At 39.5% G+C, this 20,273-nt stretch overlaps 1 protein-coding gene across 4 annotated transcripts in view; it reads right to left on the minus strand.

Moving 5' to 3' along the window:
• Positions 1–20,273, minus strand: part of brm (ATP-dependent helicase brm) — a 30,203-nt gene that overhangs the window by 1,772 nt on the left and 8,158 nt on the right. Inside the window, exons 5-28 of one of the 4 annotated variants that reach the window (XM_069509896.1) lie at positions 20,043–20,126; positions 19,345–19,445; positions 17,860–17,998; positions 17,050–17,239; positions 16,629–16,767; positions 15,847–16,021; positions 15,271–15,378; positions 13,908–14,025; positions 13,320–13,455; positions 12,711–12,792; positions 11,640–11,797; positions 11,036–11,213; positions 10,320–10,562; positions 9,839–10,005; positions 8,076–8,264; positions 6,998–7,156; positions 5,718–5,889; positions 5,089–5,198; positions 4,530–4,650; positions 3,805–3,990; positions 3,034–3,230; positions 2,648–2,774; positions 2,129–2,260; positions 627–813 (exon numbers count right to left, since the gene is read on the minus strand). In XM_069509896.1, coding sequence (XP_069365997.1) covers positions 627–813; positions 2,129–2,260; positions 2,648–2,774; positions 3,034–3,230; positions 3,805–3,990; positions 4,530–4,650; positions 5,089–5,198; positions 5,718–5,889; positions 6,998–7,156; positions 8,076–8,264; positions 9,839–10,005; positions 10,320–10,562; positions 11,036–11,213; positions 11,640–11,797; positions 12,711–12,792; positions 13,320–13,455; positions 13,908–14,025; positions 15,271–15,378; positions 15,847–16,021; positions 16,629–16,767; positions 17,050–17,239; positions 17,860–17,998; positions 19,345–19,445; positions 20,043–20,126 — 3,598 coding nt within the window. Of the gene's footprint in view, positions 1–626; positions 814–2,128; positions 2,261–2,647; positions 2,775–3,033; positions 3,231–3,804; positions 3,991–4,525; positions 4,651–5,088; positions 5,199–5,717; positions 5,890–6,997; positions 7,157–8,075; positions 8,265–9,838; positions 10,006–10,319; positions 10,563–11,035; positions 11,214–11,639; positions 11,798–12,710; positions 12,793–13,319; positions 13,456–13,907; positions 14,026–15,270; positions 15,379–15,846; positions 16,022–16,628; positions 16,768–17,049; positions 17,240–17,859; positions 17,999–19,344; positions 19,446–20,042; positions 20,127–20,273 lie in introns of all 4 variants that reach the window. The other 3 variants (XM_069509895.1, XM_069509898.1, XM_069509897.1) reach the window with 3 other exon arrangements.

Here is a 20,273-nt window from a genome sequence, read left to right on the forward strand (position 1 = left end):
ATTTCTCCACAATTTTACGGAACACATTGGAAATTTCAATGTCGAAAATAGAGTACCTAAGTTTTAACTGAATGAGAAATTGGGAAAGTCGCCCATGTTACCAATTCGAGAAAGAATAATAAGAATTATTTATAGGCCATGGACTTGCAACTTATGTTTACCTGCTCAAGTACAACATTTACCTAACTAGTGCTAAATATAGCTATAAGATGCAAACTTTATGTTGTATATATTATCAGGATATATTGTGATGTTTGTATATGGAATGGCGCTAATATTTAACAAAAACAGTAAATTTCAGATTTTTTAATTAGCAACACCGCATATAAGGCAAGGTAAGACAGCGTGACACTTCCCAAGATGGCGGCGTTAGTTCCGATTTTGACCACGCGCCAAAAGAGCCTTGTCGCACTGTATAAAAGTGGTAGAACTGTACAGTTCTTGCCATTCACGAAGGCGAGTGGACTTTACTTGTAGTTACGTCGGATACACGGGCATTGCGTAAGTATGCGTTCGCAAACGCACACATTCATTGTACCTCACTTATACCGATACGACTTAAACATGAGCCACTCGCCTTCGTGAACTGTACTAGAATTATTATCATTTATATTTTTATGACAAACCTTTATCATTAACATTATCATCAGATTCGTCCGAGTTCTGTCCGTTCTCGTAGCGCCGCCTGATCTCAATGAACACATTGCGCAGCCGCACCGAGTCCTCGTAGATCAGGGAAGCTTCTTCGTTGTAGGTCTGTGCGTTGGCGCACAGCGTGAAGAAGTCGCGTTCCATATCAGAAATATCCATGTACTGGAACCAACCGATTTTTTTATACAAGCAAGTCAAGGCAAAGCAATGCGAATTGACGCGTGTTTCCAGTTTTGTAATAATGATATTACAAAAAAAATAACTACCGTAAGTTTTTTTTTTTAAATATCCATGTTAAATGACTAATATTCCCCCATTCCTCTCCAACTAAGCGTCAAGCTTGTGCTAGGAGTAGGTACGACAATAGTGCAACGGGCGGGGTTTGAACCGTCAACCTTTCGGTTTTCAGTCCACTCCTTTACCAGTTGAGCTATTGAGGCTCTGAACTGAACGAAAGTTGAACTGTTGATATATTGTAGGGACTTTCCACGGTCTTGCGCCGCCTGAATACAGCGGCTCCCTGCGATCCATTTGACGTCGTCTGTCCACCTAGTGGGGGTTTGCTAACGCTGCACTTTCCGGTGCGCGGGCGCCATTCTAACACCTTGACACTCCAGTACCCCGCCTCTTGCCATTTTAGCTTCGCAACGCATTGAGTTATGTCGGTTACTCTGGTTCTACTACGGATCTTCTCATTTCCGATTTGTTCACATCGTAGACTGAGTAAAAAGGCTAGACTAAAGTACTGTGTAACCGCGTCTGATATAGCGATAGCACGACGTAACAATGAATAACACTACAATTACCATTGTTTAGTAGTCAATATTTGTATTAACCGATCAACAATATTTGTATTAACCGATCAACAATATTTGTATTAAACGTTTTTTATGTGAAAACAAGTAAATAACTAATGAGAAATACAATGACGCCATGAATTCTCAAAGTTTGTTTTGCAACTAAAGTTGTAGTCCTTGAATAAAACCGGTTACACAATAAGGTACAAAAAATAGGTTAGCTGCATCTCTGTTTATCACATTAGTAACTTTATCTGTGCTCTCTTTTTAGTGTGAATGAGAAAGCAAACGTTCCTTTGTCTAGATTTTTTACTCAGTCTACAGTGCACATAGAGAAACTCCAAGCATAGCTCTATCTATCTAGGGTATTTGACAGCATGTAAAATGTAGGATCTATTGATGGCATCCATATTGAATGTGAATGTAGACACAAACTATTTAGTCTGTTAAGAAAAATACGAGATACTTTAAGATAAAATCAACAAAGAAAATGTTTTTTTTTTTTTACTTTAGTCACGTGATCGTAAACGACTCTGATTGGCCGAGTGGTCAATGACGTAAAGTGTTCGTAAACAGTTGCGAGTATAGTATAGTCAAGTCATTTCATGGACCAGCTCCTTAAACTTAAAACTGAACTTGAACTTGAACTTGAACTGAACTTGAACTTAAAGTTAAAATACCTTGCCATCTTCAATTCTGTTCATAATTTTTTTAATGTCCAATGGTTTCTTGATAACGTCGTAGTAGTCGGGCAGCTCGCGACGCGAAGGCAGCTTCATGAATGGCTCCGACAACACACGCCCGTTTCTATGCCAAAAATAAAAACACACAAATAAATAATATATTGAAGAAACTCTTATGGAAATAATTTTAATGATAAGTATACCTGTACTCTATCGACAGAGAAGTAGTAAGTAACTCATACAAATGACAAAGACAAAAAGTCAGTGGGTGTTAACCATTTTGAGTGACCAACCAATCACAGTTGTTGAACCAATGTTTTCAAAAATCATTCGAAATTAATTTCGAAAACAGGTTCGTTTGTGATTGGTTGATCACTCGAAATGGTTAACGCCCACTGACTTTTTGTCTTTGCCATTTGTATGAGTTTACGTAACAGAGAGAGCCCTATACTAACTTCTCTCCGTGGATAAACTATAGGTGCGAATAAGCAAAATAAAGTTAGGAAAAGGAACTTACTCATCAGAATAATCTACAACTTTCTTCATAATGCTCTTTAGACGTTTTTTGAGCATATTAATTTCAGTTTTACTTTTCTTTTTCGAGGAGCAGGGCACTTCCTCTTCATCAGAATCCTCTTGCCGTCTGTGAAGTAAACAAAACTATTAGATTTTTTAAATTTATTTAATAAGTGTAGGGGACCTGCTGATGCTAGCATTTGATATATTGGCTGGTTGTATTTAACAGGATATATTTCGGAGAGTGTGATGAAGAACTTTAAAACCTGTTTCCTCCTTCACCCCACATTAACTTTTTCCTCCTCGTCAAAGGCTCTGAGCCACTCCTCTGTCAAAAGCAGTAAAAATTGACTCCAGTTTAAATTTCCACTCTGTGCGTGACTTACCGTCGCTTACGCCCTTTCTTCCTCTTCTTATCGAGCACCTCATCGTCGTCGTCTTCTTCCTCCTCCTCCTCGAACTCGTCGTCAATGGCTTTGAGCCACTCCTTCTCCGTCAGGGAGTCAGTGTAGTCCACTTCTTTGCGCTGCCGGGAACCACGACCGAGGGTTTCATCTTCATCCAGGTAGTTCCAGCCTTGGCCCTAACGAATTTAATGGTGACGAAAGTGATCGGCATTATTATGTTATACTAGCTTATGCTCGCGACTTCATCCGCGTGGACTACACAAATTTCAAACCCCGATTTCACCCCCTTAGGGATTGAATTTTCAAAAATCCTTTCTTAGCGGATGTTTACGTCAGAAGAGCTATCTGCATGCCAATTTTTAGCCCGATCCATCCAGTAGTTTGAGCTGTGCGTTGATAGATCAGTCAGTCAGTCACCTTTTCGTTTTATATATTTGGATTAAAAGAGTTGGTTCAGATCCGTTGATAAAATCGTAATTCGGGAATGCGTTGTTCAGTAAAAAAGACTCAACTCAAATTTTAAAAAAAAAACTTTTAATCATTATTTATTCAGCTAGTTTACCTCTCCTGAAATGCGTCTAATTTTAGCTGTGCCATTTTTACTGGAGGTACACAGGCGAATTAATCCGTTCGAGGGAAAAATCTCGCCAGGACCACGATCTTCAGCAATGAAGGAAGACCGGAGAGAGAGAGGGACGGGGTAGAGAGAGAGATAGAGAAAGGGAGAGAGAGAGAGATAGATCGCGTTACCTTGTTGCAGACAACTTCGTCGTCGTTCTTGACGAGCCAATCGGGCAGCTCGGACTCGTCGATGAGTCGCGTCTGCGTCTCCGTCTTCTTGCGCTCGATGTCCATCTGCTTGAAGAGCTCCATCTCCTCTTCGGAGCGCGCGATCATCTCGTTGATCAAATCGTCGTCCGGGAGCTCGTTTTCTTCCTGTTAGACAATCCGGTATTTGACAACTTGTCAAAACACGCGCCTAGTATGCGAGTTTCTATGAAATACTGGCATGTGACGTCACAATGATTTGACGTACTTTTTTAGTTTAATCAATAATTTAAAATGGTTATTACACTAACAGCCGCACTCAGAGTCGCTAATCGTTACTTAAGATTGAGTTAAAACGAGACAGATTTATGTGAGTGATATAGCTCTGTCTCGTTTTAACTAAACTTAAGTAACGATTAAGCGACTCTGAGTACGGCTGTTAATCTAACAAATGACGTGGATTTTACGTATTTTGGAAGACCCTGTATTTAATAATGAGAAATAATTTATTTTTGACATAGGCAAATACCGTCATGGATGCGTTAGTACTAAAAGTCATTAAATCCGATTTTCTTGTTTTGAGATAATGGTCATTTTATAGCAATTTTTTTTAAAGAAATGTCTGTATAAAAAATTTAAAAAGACTACTACATAATATTATAATATGACGGTCTTAAAAACATAATAGAAATTTATTTATCACTTGCCTCTTCGTCATCTCCATCCTGATGTAAGATACTCTGCAGGAATTGTTGTCGTTCTGAACCAGTAGATTTCTGGTCGAACATGCCGGCTTGGATCACTTTCTCGTCCATGTTTAGTTTGTACCTAGAGAAGAAAAATTTAACCTTATGAACTATATCAACTATAACAACTAAACTGTACCGGAAACCCGACGCGCCCCGTATATTTTTGGTCCTTCGAACCGGATTCGAAGGACCAAAAATGTACGGGACGCGTCGAGTTTTCCATACATTTTTGTTTTTGAAAGAATATTAGCCATATTAAATGACTAATATTCCCCTTACCTCTCCAATTAAGCGTCAGGCTTGTGCTAGGAGTAGGTACGACAATAGTGCAACGGGCGGGATTGGAACCGTCGACCTTTCGGTTTTCAGTCCACTCCTATACCGGTTGAGCTATTGAGGCTCTGAACATTAGCACCTTACAATATTCCGTACATTTAGAACTGTCATTTGACAGGTGTGCTATCTATTGCTCTTACAATCTCTAAGCAAAATTAGCACAATATTGGTTAAGTGTTACCTCGCAGCAGCCAAGATCCTTTCTTCCACAGAGTTGACAGTCATCAGTCGTAGTACGCGCACTTCGTTGCGCTGTCCAATGCGATGCGCGCGGTCCTGGGCTTGGAGATCCTAGGGACAAATATTACGGCATCATTAGTTGTTGGACACGTATCCTGTACATTTCAATTATCTACTTCGCAACAGTAGCCGGCAAGGAATATTGTACATCGACCTTTAGAATGAGATATCGGCTTTGTAGAGCGTTGTCGCTGTCACTCGCACCTATGTGACGTTTTGTCGGTCTCAACGACAGAGACGTACAATATTTTCTGCCGCATACTGTACTGAGATCTGGCCGTTCTGAATTGGTGCGCTTTCCAGTCAGTGGACAGCAGGAAGATGAAGCCCACCTCGTTGAACTTCTTCACCAGCTCGCCGCGGTCCGGCCTTCACTCGCACTGAGGGTACTGGCCTGGTGCGGATTCCAGTCGGAGTCGAAGATGATGACGGTGTCTGCGCTCTGCAGGTTGAGGCCGAGCCCGCCCGCGCGTGTGGACAGCAGGAAGATGAAGTATTCGGAGCCCACCTCGTTGAACTTCTTCAGCAGCTCGCCGCGGTCCGGCCTTCACTCGCACTGAGGGTACTGACCTGGTGCGGATTCCAGTCGGAGTCGAAGATGATGACGGTGTCTGCGCTCTGCAGGTTGAGGCCGAGCCCGCCCGCGCGTGTGGACAGCAGGAAGATGAAGTATTCGGAGCCCACCTCGTTGAACTTCTTCAGCAGCTCGCCGCGGTCCTCGGCCTTCGTCATTCCGTCCAATCTGAGAGAACGTGCCCGAAATATAAGCAATCAGCTCGCAGGCGTAACACTGTCATCTAACTTAAATGCTTCAACAACGAGGAGGCTCTCGATTTGTAGAGTATTTTTTTACAAGTATGTAGCCCTCCCTACCAACTCTCTAAAATTTTGTTAACTTTGGTTTAGTAGTTTTGAAAACAGCTTTACAGCCCAGTCATTTTAATTAGCTTTCTTTTTTGCAATCAGAAGTAACTAATAGAATTTTTAAAAGTAATATTTTTTATTGATTTATTTTAATTAGGGTTCCGTACCTCAAAAGGAAAAACGGAACCCTTATAGGATCACTTTGTTGTCTGTCTGTCTGTCTGTCTATCCGTCTGTCTGTCAAGAAACCCACAGGGTACTTCCCGTTGACCTAGAATCATGAAATTTGGCAGGTAGGTAGATCTTATAGCTGACATTTGGGGAAAAATCTGAAAACCGTGAATTTAGGGTTAGATCACACAAAAAAAATTAAATTGTGGTCTTGTTTCGAAGGGAGTTACTATATCAAGTGGGGTATCATATGAAAGGTCTTCACCTGTACATTCTAAAACAGATTTTTATTTATTTTAATGCATCATAGTTTTTGAATTAGCGTGCAAAATGTCGAAAAAATACGACTGTAGTACGGAACCCTCATTGCGCGAGCCTGACTCGCACTTGGCCGGTTTTTTTTATTGAACCACCAACAGAGTCGTACAATAAAAACTATTCAAATCCTAGGTGCTAAGTTATTACATAATTTAAATTATAGGCAGCTACAGCATGCAACTTTAGACGAATTTAGAAAGAACTTAGAACTAACAGCTATATTATACAGGATGTAACCAGAACGCTAGCAAAAACTTAGCGTTGTCGTATATACTACCGAAACACAATCTTATATCAATAACCATTTGCCTCATTTTGTAGTTTTAGTGATTTAGTGATTTTCAAACTCGCGTATGCGTAAATGTATAGCGTGCAAAACTCGGGTCAATATCCCGCCTACGACGCAGCATTGACTCAGAGTGTCACCTGTTTTCGTTTTTGCCAGCGTTCTGGTTACACCCTGTATTATATAAAACCACTTTGTAATTAGTAGTCACCTTAAGTACTGGAAACATCTCCATGAGAAATAGTCCTCTATGATGGTCATACACTGGGTCATTTGACAGAACATCAGTACCCTGTGCCCCGCCTTCTTCAATTTGGGCAGAATACGATCCAACATTTCGAACTTGCCGGAAGCTCGATATAGGTCAGGTCTGAAAAAAAGTTTAAAATAAAAACAATCCGCGGGGTGATTACGTAAAACGTTGCAGTAGCGACAGCAGTAGCAATGCGACAGTTCATCTGTCTCTGTCTAGCCGCTGTTACGTGTGACGTAAGACAATGATAGCGAGATTTACGCCTGTCGCAAGCCTGTCGCGAGAAACGTAATCACCCACGGGTCTAAACGAAAACTTAAAATCAATACAGTTTTTTTTTATTTTAGTACCAAAAATTCAATAAAATTAAAATTAAAATAAAAATTAATTTTACTTTACTGCCCTTCTAAATGCAAGAGGGGAATCCTTTCATTATAAAACCCCTTCACTATCCAATCGCAGGGAAATGATGGATCTTTGTTTTTTACACAAGATTATAAATGGGGATATTGGTTGTCCAAATTTATTATACAACTGTCAATACCAAAAGCAAAACGCAAGATCGCTTATAAAGAGCAAGCAAACATTTAGGGCTAGAATATGTTAAAGTAACCTTGGTAGTACAGCTCCCCTTAATAGAATAGTTATATCCTATAACAATGTGTTCAGAAAAGCTAACCTAGACATGTTCAACACTCCGCTGCATTATTTAAATACAAAATTAAAAACCACCTGATGAATCTTTAAGTATTATAAATTAGGCTTATTTTGAAATTTTTAGCTATAACTAGCTATAAGAATTGTAAATTGTATTAGTTAATTATTTGAATTGTAATTTTAGCGTATTAAGTAAATTAAAAGAATGTCTTAGTTTAAGTACATATTACTATTTAGAAGTTTTAGATTAAGAATGTTGAGTTAGTCTGTAAGTGAGTATGAATTGATAGTCTTAAGTTTATATAAGTTGTCACATATTAATTATTTCATTGTATACCGTTTGCTTCCTTTTAAATAAATAATTTAAAAAAATCCTTACCCGCTAACCACTCCGCCGCCTGTGCCGAGATGGTCGCAGAACTTCTCCTCGATGTGCTGGAACATGAAGGGGTGGTTGCACAGCTTGCGCAGCTGTACAATGGTGTTCATGAGCGCCTTCGCTCCACCTTTCCCTTTGTTGCCCTTCTCCGACCCGTCCGTGAGCAGCACACCCTTCGACTGCATGTGTCTGTAAAGTGTAATGGACATTTCATTTTACGAAAACATATATTAACAGAAACATTAAGATTCAGACAATACTGCTTTGGAATCGTATGTCTTGAAATTATCATTCGTCACCGTGCGCTGTTAAAATTATATAATGTACCCAAGAATATTTATAATATAAGGATACTAAGACCCAATTTCACCAAGCATTTAACCCCCGTTTAGTTAAACAATGGGGCCGATTCTCTTGTACACAATCTCTAAACTAAACTAAATTGACAGGTCTAAATCTAGCGCTATCGTTTTCCGCAAGCAACATTATGAAAGGGGTAGCAATAGATTTAGACGTGTCATTTAGTTTAGTTTAGAGATTGTGTACAATGGAATTAGCCACATTGGCACCGATTCCGTTGTCTTTCTCTAAACTAAATTTAGAGTATCTGCATCCTTTTCTTTTTAACAATGCTAAAAAGGGACAGAACATGAACTTTACATTTAAAGACTCTAAATTTTAGTGCACGCTACAAATTTAAACAGTAGGCTCGCGACTAAGCGCTAAAATCACGGGTTTTACCATCTAAAAATTAAATTTAAAACTGTCAAACTGCTTCTGTCCTTTTCATATTACATTAGTAAGAAGAGGATGGAGGATAAAATTAGGTTGTGCTCAGAATCAGTACCATTGTAATGCTATCCCTTTTTGGCAGATGACATACGCCATTTTGAAAAAGGAGATATACAAAGAATGTTAACTAAACCATGATTAATTTACTTGGTGAAATTAGGCATAAATCCTCCAGTATCGTCATTAGCAAAGAGTAACCACACACAAGAAAAAAAAAACGTGAATTTTAAAATTGAAGGTTTTTTTAAAAACAGACAGACAGACAGACAGACAACAAAGTGATACTATAAGGGTTCCGTTTTTCCTTTTGAGGTACGGAACCCTAAAAAACATTAATTTAGTGGGTAGGTAGGTTGAAGAATTGCTATCAACCTTTCGAATAATTTCTGTGCTTATTTTTCTACTTTTAAGATGTAAATTTTCCTTTATACAGGATGTAACCAGAACGCTAGCAAAAACTTGCGTTATTGTTATACTACCTAAACACAATCCAATATCAATAACCATTTGCCTCATTTTGTAGTTTTAGTGATTTAGTATTTTTCAAACCCCCACTGTATAACGTGCAAAACTCGGGTGAATGCCCCACCTACGACGCGGCATTGACTCCGAGTGATCTACTTGCACAACGTTCGTTGACTTCTAGCGTCAGTCAGATGTTTTCTTTGCAATATATCGTAAACATTTACAAAATATAGGATATTTTTTTTAAAAAAATCGCATTTTTTTTGGTGTTATCATATCAGTAAGTATCAGTAGTATTATCTGACTTCGTTTTTGCTAGCGTTCTGGTTACACTTTGTATGACTAAATAAAAATTTAGTCTAAAATTGCGCAACTTTTATCCGTTTTTGACGGCCTTCAAAAACGGATTTCGCCACATTTCAGATTGACACATAAAAATTACGGACGCAGCACTTTGTGCAGACGACGCGATCAGGATCGTTTCTTCCTCGTTTAGTTCCACTAACCTGTACAGTACCCGCTGCAGGCCACTCATGTCGCACTTTATGATGTACTCCACTTTGTCGGGCAGCTGGCTCTCCACCTCCTTCTTGAGCCGCCGCAGCAGGAACGGACGCAGCACTTTGTGCAGACGACGGATGATCAGGATCGTTTCTTCCTCGTTGAGTTCCACCTACGAATAAAAGGTATACCAAATTTTGTACCTAATCGATAATAATATAAGTAGAGAACAGTATAAATAATAACGTCAACAACTTATGACGGTAATTTATGAATTCTTTTGTCAATAAGGTTGAGGTCCATTTTTGGAACAGCATATTTCTCTGATATATTTTTTTATTTAAAAATAATTGTGAGTACTTCTAGAACCGCGCGGTGTAGGTGAGAGACGATTAAGCATAAAAGCTTTTCTTTTACTTTGTTTATCAATCTAATGAAAGAGAATTTTACAATAACAGCTTGCAGTGGTGGCTCAGTTATAGTTACCTTCTCGCCGGTAGTAGCGAAAGGCGCGTTGAACCACTGCTCGAAGGTCGAGCAGTGGTTGAATATCGAAGGCAGCAAGAAGTTGAGCAGCGCCCACAGCTCGGGCAGCTTGTTCTGCAGCGGCGTGCCGGTGAGCAGCAGGCGGTGCGGCGCGATGTAGTGCGTGTTGAGCACCTGCGTCAGCTTGCAGTGGTGGTTCTTCATGCGGTGACCCTCGTCGATTATCATGTACTTCCATTGCACCTGTCAAATAACGGCATCATAATTAATAAATAAATAAAAATAAAAATAAAAAAGCCTTTATTATTCCTTATCTTGAACTAAATTATTTACAAATATTTTTTAAAAACAATATATATATCTACTTTTTACATCTAACAGTGGGGCCGATTCTCTTGTACACAATCTCTAAACTAAACTAAATTAACAGGTCTAAATCTAGTGCCATTCTTTTCCGCAAGCAACATTATGAAAGGGATAGCAATAGATTTAGACGTGTAATTTTAGTTTAGTTTAGAGATTGTGTACAAGAGAATTAGCCACATTACCTACTTATTATTAGTAATTTGTTAGTATTTTTTAATTAGTATAGGTAACGGCATCATTAGTATAATGGATCTACTAATTAATTAATATTTTTATAATTAATTGTTAAAATAATAATTAATTAGCAGCAACTTGCACCGTCGCGTGCCGTCACTGCTCGACTCGCTCACCTTGGCCAGCACGCCCTTGTCCTTGATGACGTACTCGTAGGTGGTGAGCAGCACGTTGAACTTGGTGGAGCGCATCTGCGTCTGCACCAGGCGGCGCGACGCCGGCGAGCCCTTGTACGACACCACCTGCACCGTCGGCGCCCACTTCTCGAACTCGAGCACCCAGTTCGATAAAGTACTACAAGTTTAAACAATTGTTTAAAGGCAAAGTGGTGACGACTAGCCCTAGCCTAACTAACAACGTAGCAAGCAACGCAGTCCTTTTCTAGCGGAGGAGGTGCCATTTGTAACATACTCTTGTAAGAATACCATTTAGACACGTTTTACTGTTGACCAAAATGCACTGTCGTAGCAAGAATATCATTTTAGCCAAGTTTTAATATTTAACATGCTTTTTTTAGTTTAATTGATAACTTAAAGTTATTTTTAAACTTAAAACTATTAGCGGACATTGATGGATTTTACATTTTGGGATCACCCTCTAATAATTTTTTTTAAGACGTAGGCCCTGTCACCTGTTAATGGTCGGTCAACTGGTCCGGATAAAAATGGCGTATATATGGCACAGTATCATTTCGTGTTTTCCAAAATCACCATGACTTACCTCAATGGTACAATAATAAGGAATGGCCCGTTGACTTTCTTCTTCTCCATCAGATAGGTGACCAATGCAATAGTCTGGATGGTTTTGCCGAGACCCATTTCGTCTGCCAGAATTCCATTTAGGTTGTTGTTAAATAGAGACACCAGCCATTCTAGACCCTATAAACAAAACCTTATTATACCAACGAGAATTTGAGGCTGAAATCTATAGAACGCACTTTGACTTTGCTCAGACTTTAAGACATATAAACGAGAAAGCATTATATAGCTGCCATAAATATGTCTCGTTTTAAGTGAAACAAAGTCAAAGTACACTATAGTTTTCAGCCTAAGTAAATCACATTAAGATATCCAGAAAATATTTCTAAAGAAAAACCACATTATGTATTTATATGTATAATTATTTATTAAAATATCATATTTGGAATATTTGTAAAAATAGACTATAGATCGTACAAAATAAGAACTCACTCGCCATTTTAACTCTGTGTCAACTGTCATGTCAAAAGTACGGTTCACCTCACAGATATATACAGATATGCAACTAGTGTGGCCCCCTCAGTCCCTCTCGCTCAAGCAGAGGTACTTACTTGTGAAATGTCATTCCTTCTACACTTCACGTTGTTTGTCAAGATCTCACGTACAAATACATCTTGACAAACAAAAAAAAGTGGCCACGGTGATAAGGACAGAAAATAATCATTTTGTCACGTTCTAATAAGAGCCTTAATGCATTTAGCTATCTCGCTTTAACAGTAAGAATCATATTAGGGCCACTTCTAAAGGTATTTATTCTGTGGTTCACCTTTAAAATCAGCTGCGCAATTGCGGTAGAATGACAGCTACAATGTTACGATCGCAATCACCTCCGATTGGTTGACGCTCGCTCACTATTGACTACAATGCATTGTTGCAACGAGACTAGCACAAATTAAGCCAATCACAACAATTGATTGATGCAGGTTTTACTGCTTTTTACTTTAATCGTAATTTTGACATAACAGTTTACAGATAAAATTAAAATGGCGACTAAGATCTCATTTTGTACGCAATGTGTACGCATTATACATACCTTAATCTGGTACTCTTTCAGGTTTCCATTAACCAAGATGCTGGCTTGTTCTGTCACAGATTCGTGGACCGTGTGAGCAATACTAAAAAATATATAGATTTGAAAGAGATCACAATATTATCATGTATTCGTACGTTTCGCATAAATTGTTAAAATTGTTTTTATGCAAAAATAGTGTGTAATGTAACTATATGATTCATTAGCGCAGAAAAGCGGAACTTAACGCCGACTAAAACCCCATTGAAATACAGACTTTATATTGCTTGACGTTACGTTTTTTAACACAAGAACAACGAACAACTGAAACTAGTTCAGCGTTCTATCTCGCTCACAGTCCGCACGTGCAAAATATGGCGCGAAGGCAACAACGAATAGCGGACGGACGCGCGCTATGATTGGCTGAGATATTTTCGCGCCATTCATGATTTTTGCATTGATGTCACCTATAAAAGTGGTAGGACCCCTAGATTATAATATAATAATACATATAAATTGTGTACTAAAAAAAAGTAGCTGGATGAAGAAAACTGACGCGTGCCTGGTGGCGCTCATTATTGAAGGCCTAGCAGTTCACGTACACAGGCTCATGTGATGCTGATGATATCCTACCTGTAATATGTTTGTTCTTCTGTTTTGTATTCATCATCTTCGACCTTCGCCTTCTTGATCATTTCGCGCGCCTTCTCCTCTTCTGTCTTTTCTCTGTCACTCTTCTCGTCTCTGTGCCCCCTTCTCTCTCTCCTTTCTATTATACAACGCGCAAAGCAAAATATAACGCATTAATCAATCGTTTCATTATGAAAAAAATCTTTCTTTTTCAGTACATTTCGTATCGAATTGTACAAAAATCTCTTGAAGAAAAGAAATTGACATGGCCTATCCTTTTGACGAATATACAGTGATTCTGACAGAAAATGATAGTAATGTTTAAATATATAAAAGGAAAAAGTGACTGATTAACTAATTGACTGACTGATCTGTCAACGCACAGCTCAAACTACTACTAAGTTTACAATTTGCGGCAACCAAATAGGCACCATTTTTGATAAACTTCACATTAATTTTCCAATTAAGTAATTTATTATCAGTGATCTGTATAGATAGAGTATAAATACTGGTTCTCGCACTTCTTATACAAATTCTCGCGGTATAGGTATGTATACTCTACTTATTCCTATCCCTGTGAATCGTAATTACCATCGTCTTGGCTGTCGTCTCCGGAATCGTCGGAGTCAGATAAAACCTCCCATCCCGGATGGGTTTCCATCCAGTCTTTAAACTGAGACAGCAATGGGGCTTCTTCTCCTCTTAATATCTACGAATCAAAACGGTCACCATAAAACTCGTCTCTCGTCTTCGTCTTTGGGATTGAGTGGGTTCGGCCCCACTATCGAGATTCGTGATATCGCAAATTGTGTGGAGTCAATTAATCGTATCTTCCCGCTAACCCGAATTGTTTGGTGTTGAGTCGGCATTTACCGAATCCCGATAGTGGAGCCGTAAAGTTACTCTAAAGTGTAAGTTACTAACAATAAAACCTTGATAGAAATTAACCGCACCTGAGCTGCGCTGCGCTGCACTGCACGTCGCGGCACAGAGCGTCAAAATATTATTTCAATCATTTTGTATGGCACATATCGCGCGTCGCGTCGCATCAGTACGCGTACAGAGTTCAAATAAGATACACGCGCATCATGTAAGGTATTTAGTGTACAGGCATGATAGACCTCAAAATAAATAACGTAGTTTTAATTTTTGGCACATGACGTGTTCCTTATGCTCTTAGAAGTATATCCTCAAAAGTCCCAACCCCCAGAATATCGGCTTCCCCCTTCCCCTCTTTAGTGTCGCTCATCTTGGCGACATTGTTGCTCGTACGCGAACGGGTATAGAAGGACGTAGTGCGATAGGTACGGACGCGCGGCCTGAAGTGACGCGCCCTGCAGTGCAGCGCAGCGCAGCTCAGGTGCGTACAGACCTTAAGGTGACGCAGTACGCCCGACCGAACCTGTTTGCTTTTCACTTGACATTGTATGAGAAAGGTGAGAGGCACGATGATTTTCACCGAAATCAAGGGTTTAGGAAAATTATTTTTGAGAAAAAACTACTGAGTTTATGTTTGCAAAGTATAGTTATTTCAACCAATGAATAAATAAACTATTTCTAATGTTAAATTTCTTTAGAATTTTCATACCCCTAATCTTATTTATTTACGCCCAAAGTTGTCATAAATTTAGTGTTAAAATCGGAATCTTTTGAGCTTCGTAACTTTAAAATCAATATTTTTTTCAATGTTTCATATATCAATAAACCTAGCCAATGACGAAAACCTAGATTAATCGATATAATACTTAGTTTTGAGCGTACAGTTCAAGTAATGTAGTAATTACCCTCCTAGGTTTGTATGAAGAAAGCACCGTCCTGAGCCCCGTTAAGCATCAAGCTTGTGCTAGGAGATAGGAGTGGGTACGACAATAGTGCAACGGATGGTTTTTGAACTGCCGACCTTTTGGATTTCTAATTCGGAATATTAAGAATAAACTAGCTTTAGATATCATACCTCTCCTGTTTTAGGATCCATGACGCTAACGCGAGAGTCCGAAGACTGAGAGCTGTCATCCAGAGCGTCGATCTCGCCACCTTCTAGCACCTTCTTCTTCCGAGATTTCTGTTACAACACGTACAAAAAACGTAGAAGATAACTTATCTATTATTATCTATTAAACTATCATTGAAATTAAAATGACGACAGCTCCAAATGATTGAAAATTTTCGATCATAGTTAGTTAATATTATTGAATTTCTTATAGACAGAGGCTAATTAACCCTAGGGGCGATAGGGCGTGGCCACTGTACGGCAGTTGAATTTTCAAAAATCCTTTCTTAGCGGATGCCTAAATCATAATGCATGCCAAATTTCAGCCCGATCCGTCCAGCAGTTTGAGCTGTGCGTTGATAGATCAGTCAGTCAGTCACCTTTTACTTTTATATATTTAGATAACCCGTCGTGCAGAATAAGCTTAATAGTACCTACAACAAAATCTAAAACTCATTGTTTGGTTGATAACACAACATAACGGAGGGCGATCGTTAATCGCTTTAAAGTATGCCTATAGTCAGTATTATCACAACTCACCCTCTTCCTCCGTTCCTCCTCTTGCTGCTTCTTGCGTTGCTCCTGCTTGTGCTGCTTCACCATCTCCGTGAGACTGGCGATGTACTCGTCCGTCTGCGACAGGAGGAACGCCAGTCGCTTGTCTTTCTTCTGATCGATCAGCTTTCTGTAGCCCTCTTCGTCCTCCGCCATAAGACTGGCAAGAGACATTACTATTACACATACATGCTCTAGATGGCGCTATAAGAACTGTTAACAGAGATTTCTCTACAGAATACTACACGTCCTAAGATACCACGATTGGACAAATGACAGGTTGAGATGGCAATCGGGGTATAAGGCGGGAAGAAGTTTTTAAATAAAGTAGGGTTATTTAAGTTTAAGTCAGTTAGTTGTAAATAGTAAAAAGTATGTAATAGGTAATAAGTAGATATAAATAATTTAAGTTAACTTAGCTATCGCATTAGGTTAGCCTGTAATGATAGTTTTAAGTTGTGAATAAATAAGTTAAAAAAAAGACGCCCCGCCCCACACACCCGCACGTTACCCGCGCTCGCCCGCACCGGACTAGCGCGTAGGCTGTGCGGGTGCTCCCCGATTGACATTTCACCTTTCGCGTCCAATAGTTACTTACATAAATGTTACGGAAGCAACTTACAAGTGTAACCCTGGCCTTAGTCACCATAGCTGAAACGTTTTTTTTTTTTTCAATTTCCCAAAATTCTACATTTTTTAGCGTGTAATTTCTAGAAGGAAAGTAACATAGTAACTTTTTGAGTAACTTCACTTTTTTGTCAACATACCGTCTCATACGTTCCTTTTCAATGCGCTCTTGTTCCTTCTTCTGTTCGCGCTCGGCGTTGGCGTGGTGGTTCATGATGGCTTTGTTCATGCGCGACAGCTTCGCGACGTTGTTGCGATGGTACTCTTTGAAGTCCTTTGCTGGAAATAACAAATAATTAGTATTTTCAGCTTTTAAAGTAAGATAACTATTTACCAAGTGGGGTATCATATGAAAGGGCTTTACCTGTACATTTTTAAACAGATTTTTATTTATTTTTATGCATAATAGTTTTTCATTTATGGTGCAAAATGGCGAAAAAAAATTCCGAGTAAGTAAACCGTCGGTGCTCGAGCCTGACTCGCACTTGGCCGATTTTTAAATTTCAGTTTTAGTGCGCACAGATAGCTACGAGTAGTTAATATGAAGCCATAACTATTTACCATGTTGCAGTACAGACTGTAGGAATTCTTGGTGCTTCTGCCTGCGCTTCCTCTCCGCTTCCAGCTTCTGTTGCTTCTCGAGCTTCTCCGTGGCGCGCGCCTCCCGCAGACCTTGTCTCTTCGTGCGCTTGTACGCTTTGATGTTCACCGCCGTCTCCAGCGTTGTGTCGCGACGGATTTGACCCAGTATCTGACAAAATGTACCATTTTTTAGGGTTCCGTACCTCAAAAGGAAAAATGGAACCCATATAGGATCACTTTGTTGTCTGTCTGTCTGTCAAGAAACCTACAGGGTACTTCCCGTTGACCTAGAATCCTGAAATTTGGCAGGTAGGTAGGTCTTATAGCAGACATTAGGGAAAAATCTGAAAACCGTGATTTGTGGTTACATCACACAAAAAAAATATTTTTAAATTTTCGAAGTAAGGTAACTATATCAAGTGGGGTATCATAATATGAAAGGGCTTCACGTGTGCATTCCAAAACAGATTTTTCTTAATTTTTATGCATCATAGTTTTTGAATTATCGTGCAAAATGTCGAAAAAATACGACTGTAGTACCTAACTCTCGTTGCGCGAGCCTGACTCGCACTTGGCCGTTTTTTTTAAATTATGGTCCTTCATACAAACTATTTGGGTACTCAAGCCGAATCAACGAAACCGTGTGCTACCTCGCTCATCTGTTTGTTAACTCTTGAAGCCTCAACTACTCAACCGTTTCCAACATGGCGCCGAGACAGCTTGCATCCTGAATACATAGGAAAATATACACAGCTGAGGTTGGGGGTAAAATATTATAATGATAAATACCTCAGCACGCAGTTGTTTCTGGAAATTGAGAACCCGAAGGGCTCGCAATTCGATTTGTGCTTGTAAGCGAAGATCGTCCGATATGTTGGCGGGCAAGTTGGAAAGCACTTCCATTCTGTGAGCGATACGCGCTGCTATCCTGTTGGATAAAAAAAAAAAAAAAAAAAAAAAAAAGATTCCGACGAATTGAGAACTTTTTTTGAAGTCGGTTAACACAATTAGTCCATTACAGACCTGTTAATATACAACGTTAGTTTTAGTATACGCAAAACCTGAAAGTAGTGTGTTCAGAATCAGTAACAGACTCGATTGCAATCATTTTTACAACGGGTTATATTTTGACCAAAAAATACTTTAAAATCCTGCAAGTTTAAACACCTAGTTGAATGTCCTCATGCACCAGCTGATTCGAGCCGCGCAAGCAATAGCGCGTACGACCGACGCCAGCCGTCCCGTTCGCTCACAGCCGCTCGCTTGGGGTGACCATGTTTTTGCGAGGACAACGACTCAACACAAAAAACTTATAACTTCATAAGTTTTTAATTAAATACTTTTATAAATTCGACACGTGTTTTTGGGCATACTAAAACTAACGTTGAACATATGTATCTATAGGGAATCTGGGAACCCACAGCGAAATTATCTCAAGAAATCGCTTAAGATGCAAACGCCGCCGTCGCGCTGCGCTGCAGGACGCGGCAGCGCCTTGCTCCATACAACCTCACATAAACTAAAGTTTCCGCGTCGCGCAACGCAGGTCAAGTGCGTTGGGACCTTTACTATTATGTGATTACAATGAAATGGGGTCACGACCGTCAACAATGAGTAATACGAAGCATCTAGAGATCAATATCCATACTATTAATCTTTTATCTTTTATATATATATAAAAGAGTCACCTTTTCCTTTTATATATATATATATAAAAGGAAAAGGTGACTGACTGACTGACTGACTGATCTATCAACGCACAGCTCAAACTACTGGACGGATGGGGCTGAAATTTGGCATGCAGATAGCTATTATGACGTAGGCATCCGCTAAGAAAGGATTTTTGAAAATTCAACTCCTAAGGGGGTGAAATAGGGTTTTGAAATTTTGTAGTCCACGCAGACGCAGTCGCGAGCATAAGCTAGTATTATAAATTCGAAAGTGTGTCTGTCTGTCTGCTAGCTTTTCACGGCTCAACCGTTCAACCGATTTTGACGAAATTTGGTACAGAGGTAGCTTGCAACCCGGGGAAGGACATAAGCTACTTTTTATCCCGGAAAATTTTAGAGTTCCCACAGGAATTTTAAAACCTTAATCCACGCGTACGAAGTCGCGGGCATCAGCTAGTACCTAATAAAAACTTTTCTCAACAGAAATAATTTTTATTTACGAAAATCGAAGTGTTCCCACAGGACTTTTAAAAATCTAAATCCACGCGGACAAAGTCGCGGGCTTCATCTATAAAACGAAGATGATATGCTAAATTTTATTTACCTGTTTTCCCTTTCGTTTAATATTTGTAGGGGATCGATGCCTACTGGTTTCGGTATAGCTGTAATGCGATTTTGTTTTGCTCCAGGGGTTGGTACACCCGGCTGAAAACAAAAAGTTTTTTAACATGGTCTTCTTCTTCCTTTATCACTTCCTTTACGATGTTACGCCAATTCGCCCTGTTGGAGGCCGTACGGAAGACATTGCAGAAGGGTGTGTGACCGTTTCTCTATCTGGTCGGACCAACAACGTCTCGGCTTCGTCCGCGGGGTCTCTTTCCTCCGATCTTGCCAGTGACCATGAGTTTCTCTATGCCATTCGCATTTTTTAAATGAAATGAATTTTAGTGAAATAGATTTTATGAAATAAAAATGGATTTATTTCATGTAGGACAGCATATATGCCACTTAAGACTACCATCGGTTCGGAAAGCAAATTCTACTGAGAAGAGCCAACAAGAAACTCAGCAGTTGCTTTTATTTAACCGAAGTAGTCGAGCTCCGCCGCAGACAGATGTTAGATAGCCGCATCTGTTTAAAATCGAGACGTTGGTTTTATGTTCCGTCTAACAAATATTGAGCATCCGTCAAGCACCACATATCAAATGAATCAATCTTTTTAACATGGTATTAAATTATACCTAATTGATTATATTTTTACATTTAAACTACCTAAACCTAAGACAAATAAAATTGGAATACCTGTTGAGATGTAGGGGGCCCTACGTTGGGTCCGGGGGGCCTCAGCGGCGCCGGACCTCGAAGTGGTGGCGCTCCTCCCATTGGCTGTCAAACAATTTTTACTACATTTGTGGAAAGGTTTTTTATGGAATCTTATAGACTTTTATTTATCTAAAGAAAAAAACCGGCCAAGTGCGAGTCAGACTCGCGCACTGAGGGTTCCGAACTACAAACGTATTTTATCGACATTTT

This window comes from Maniola hyperantus, chromosome 4 (genome assembly GCF_902806685.2).
Source record: "Maniola hyperantus chromosome 4, iAphHyp1.2, whole genome shotgun sequence".
Classification (NCBI taxonomy): Eukaryota; Metazoa; Arthropoda; class Insecta; order Lepidoptera; family Nymphalidae; genus Maniola; species Maniola hyperantus.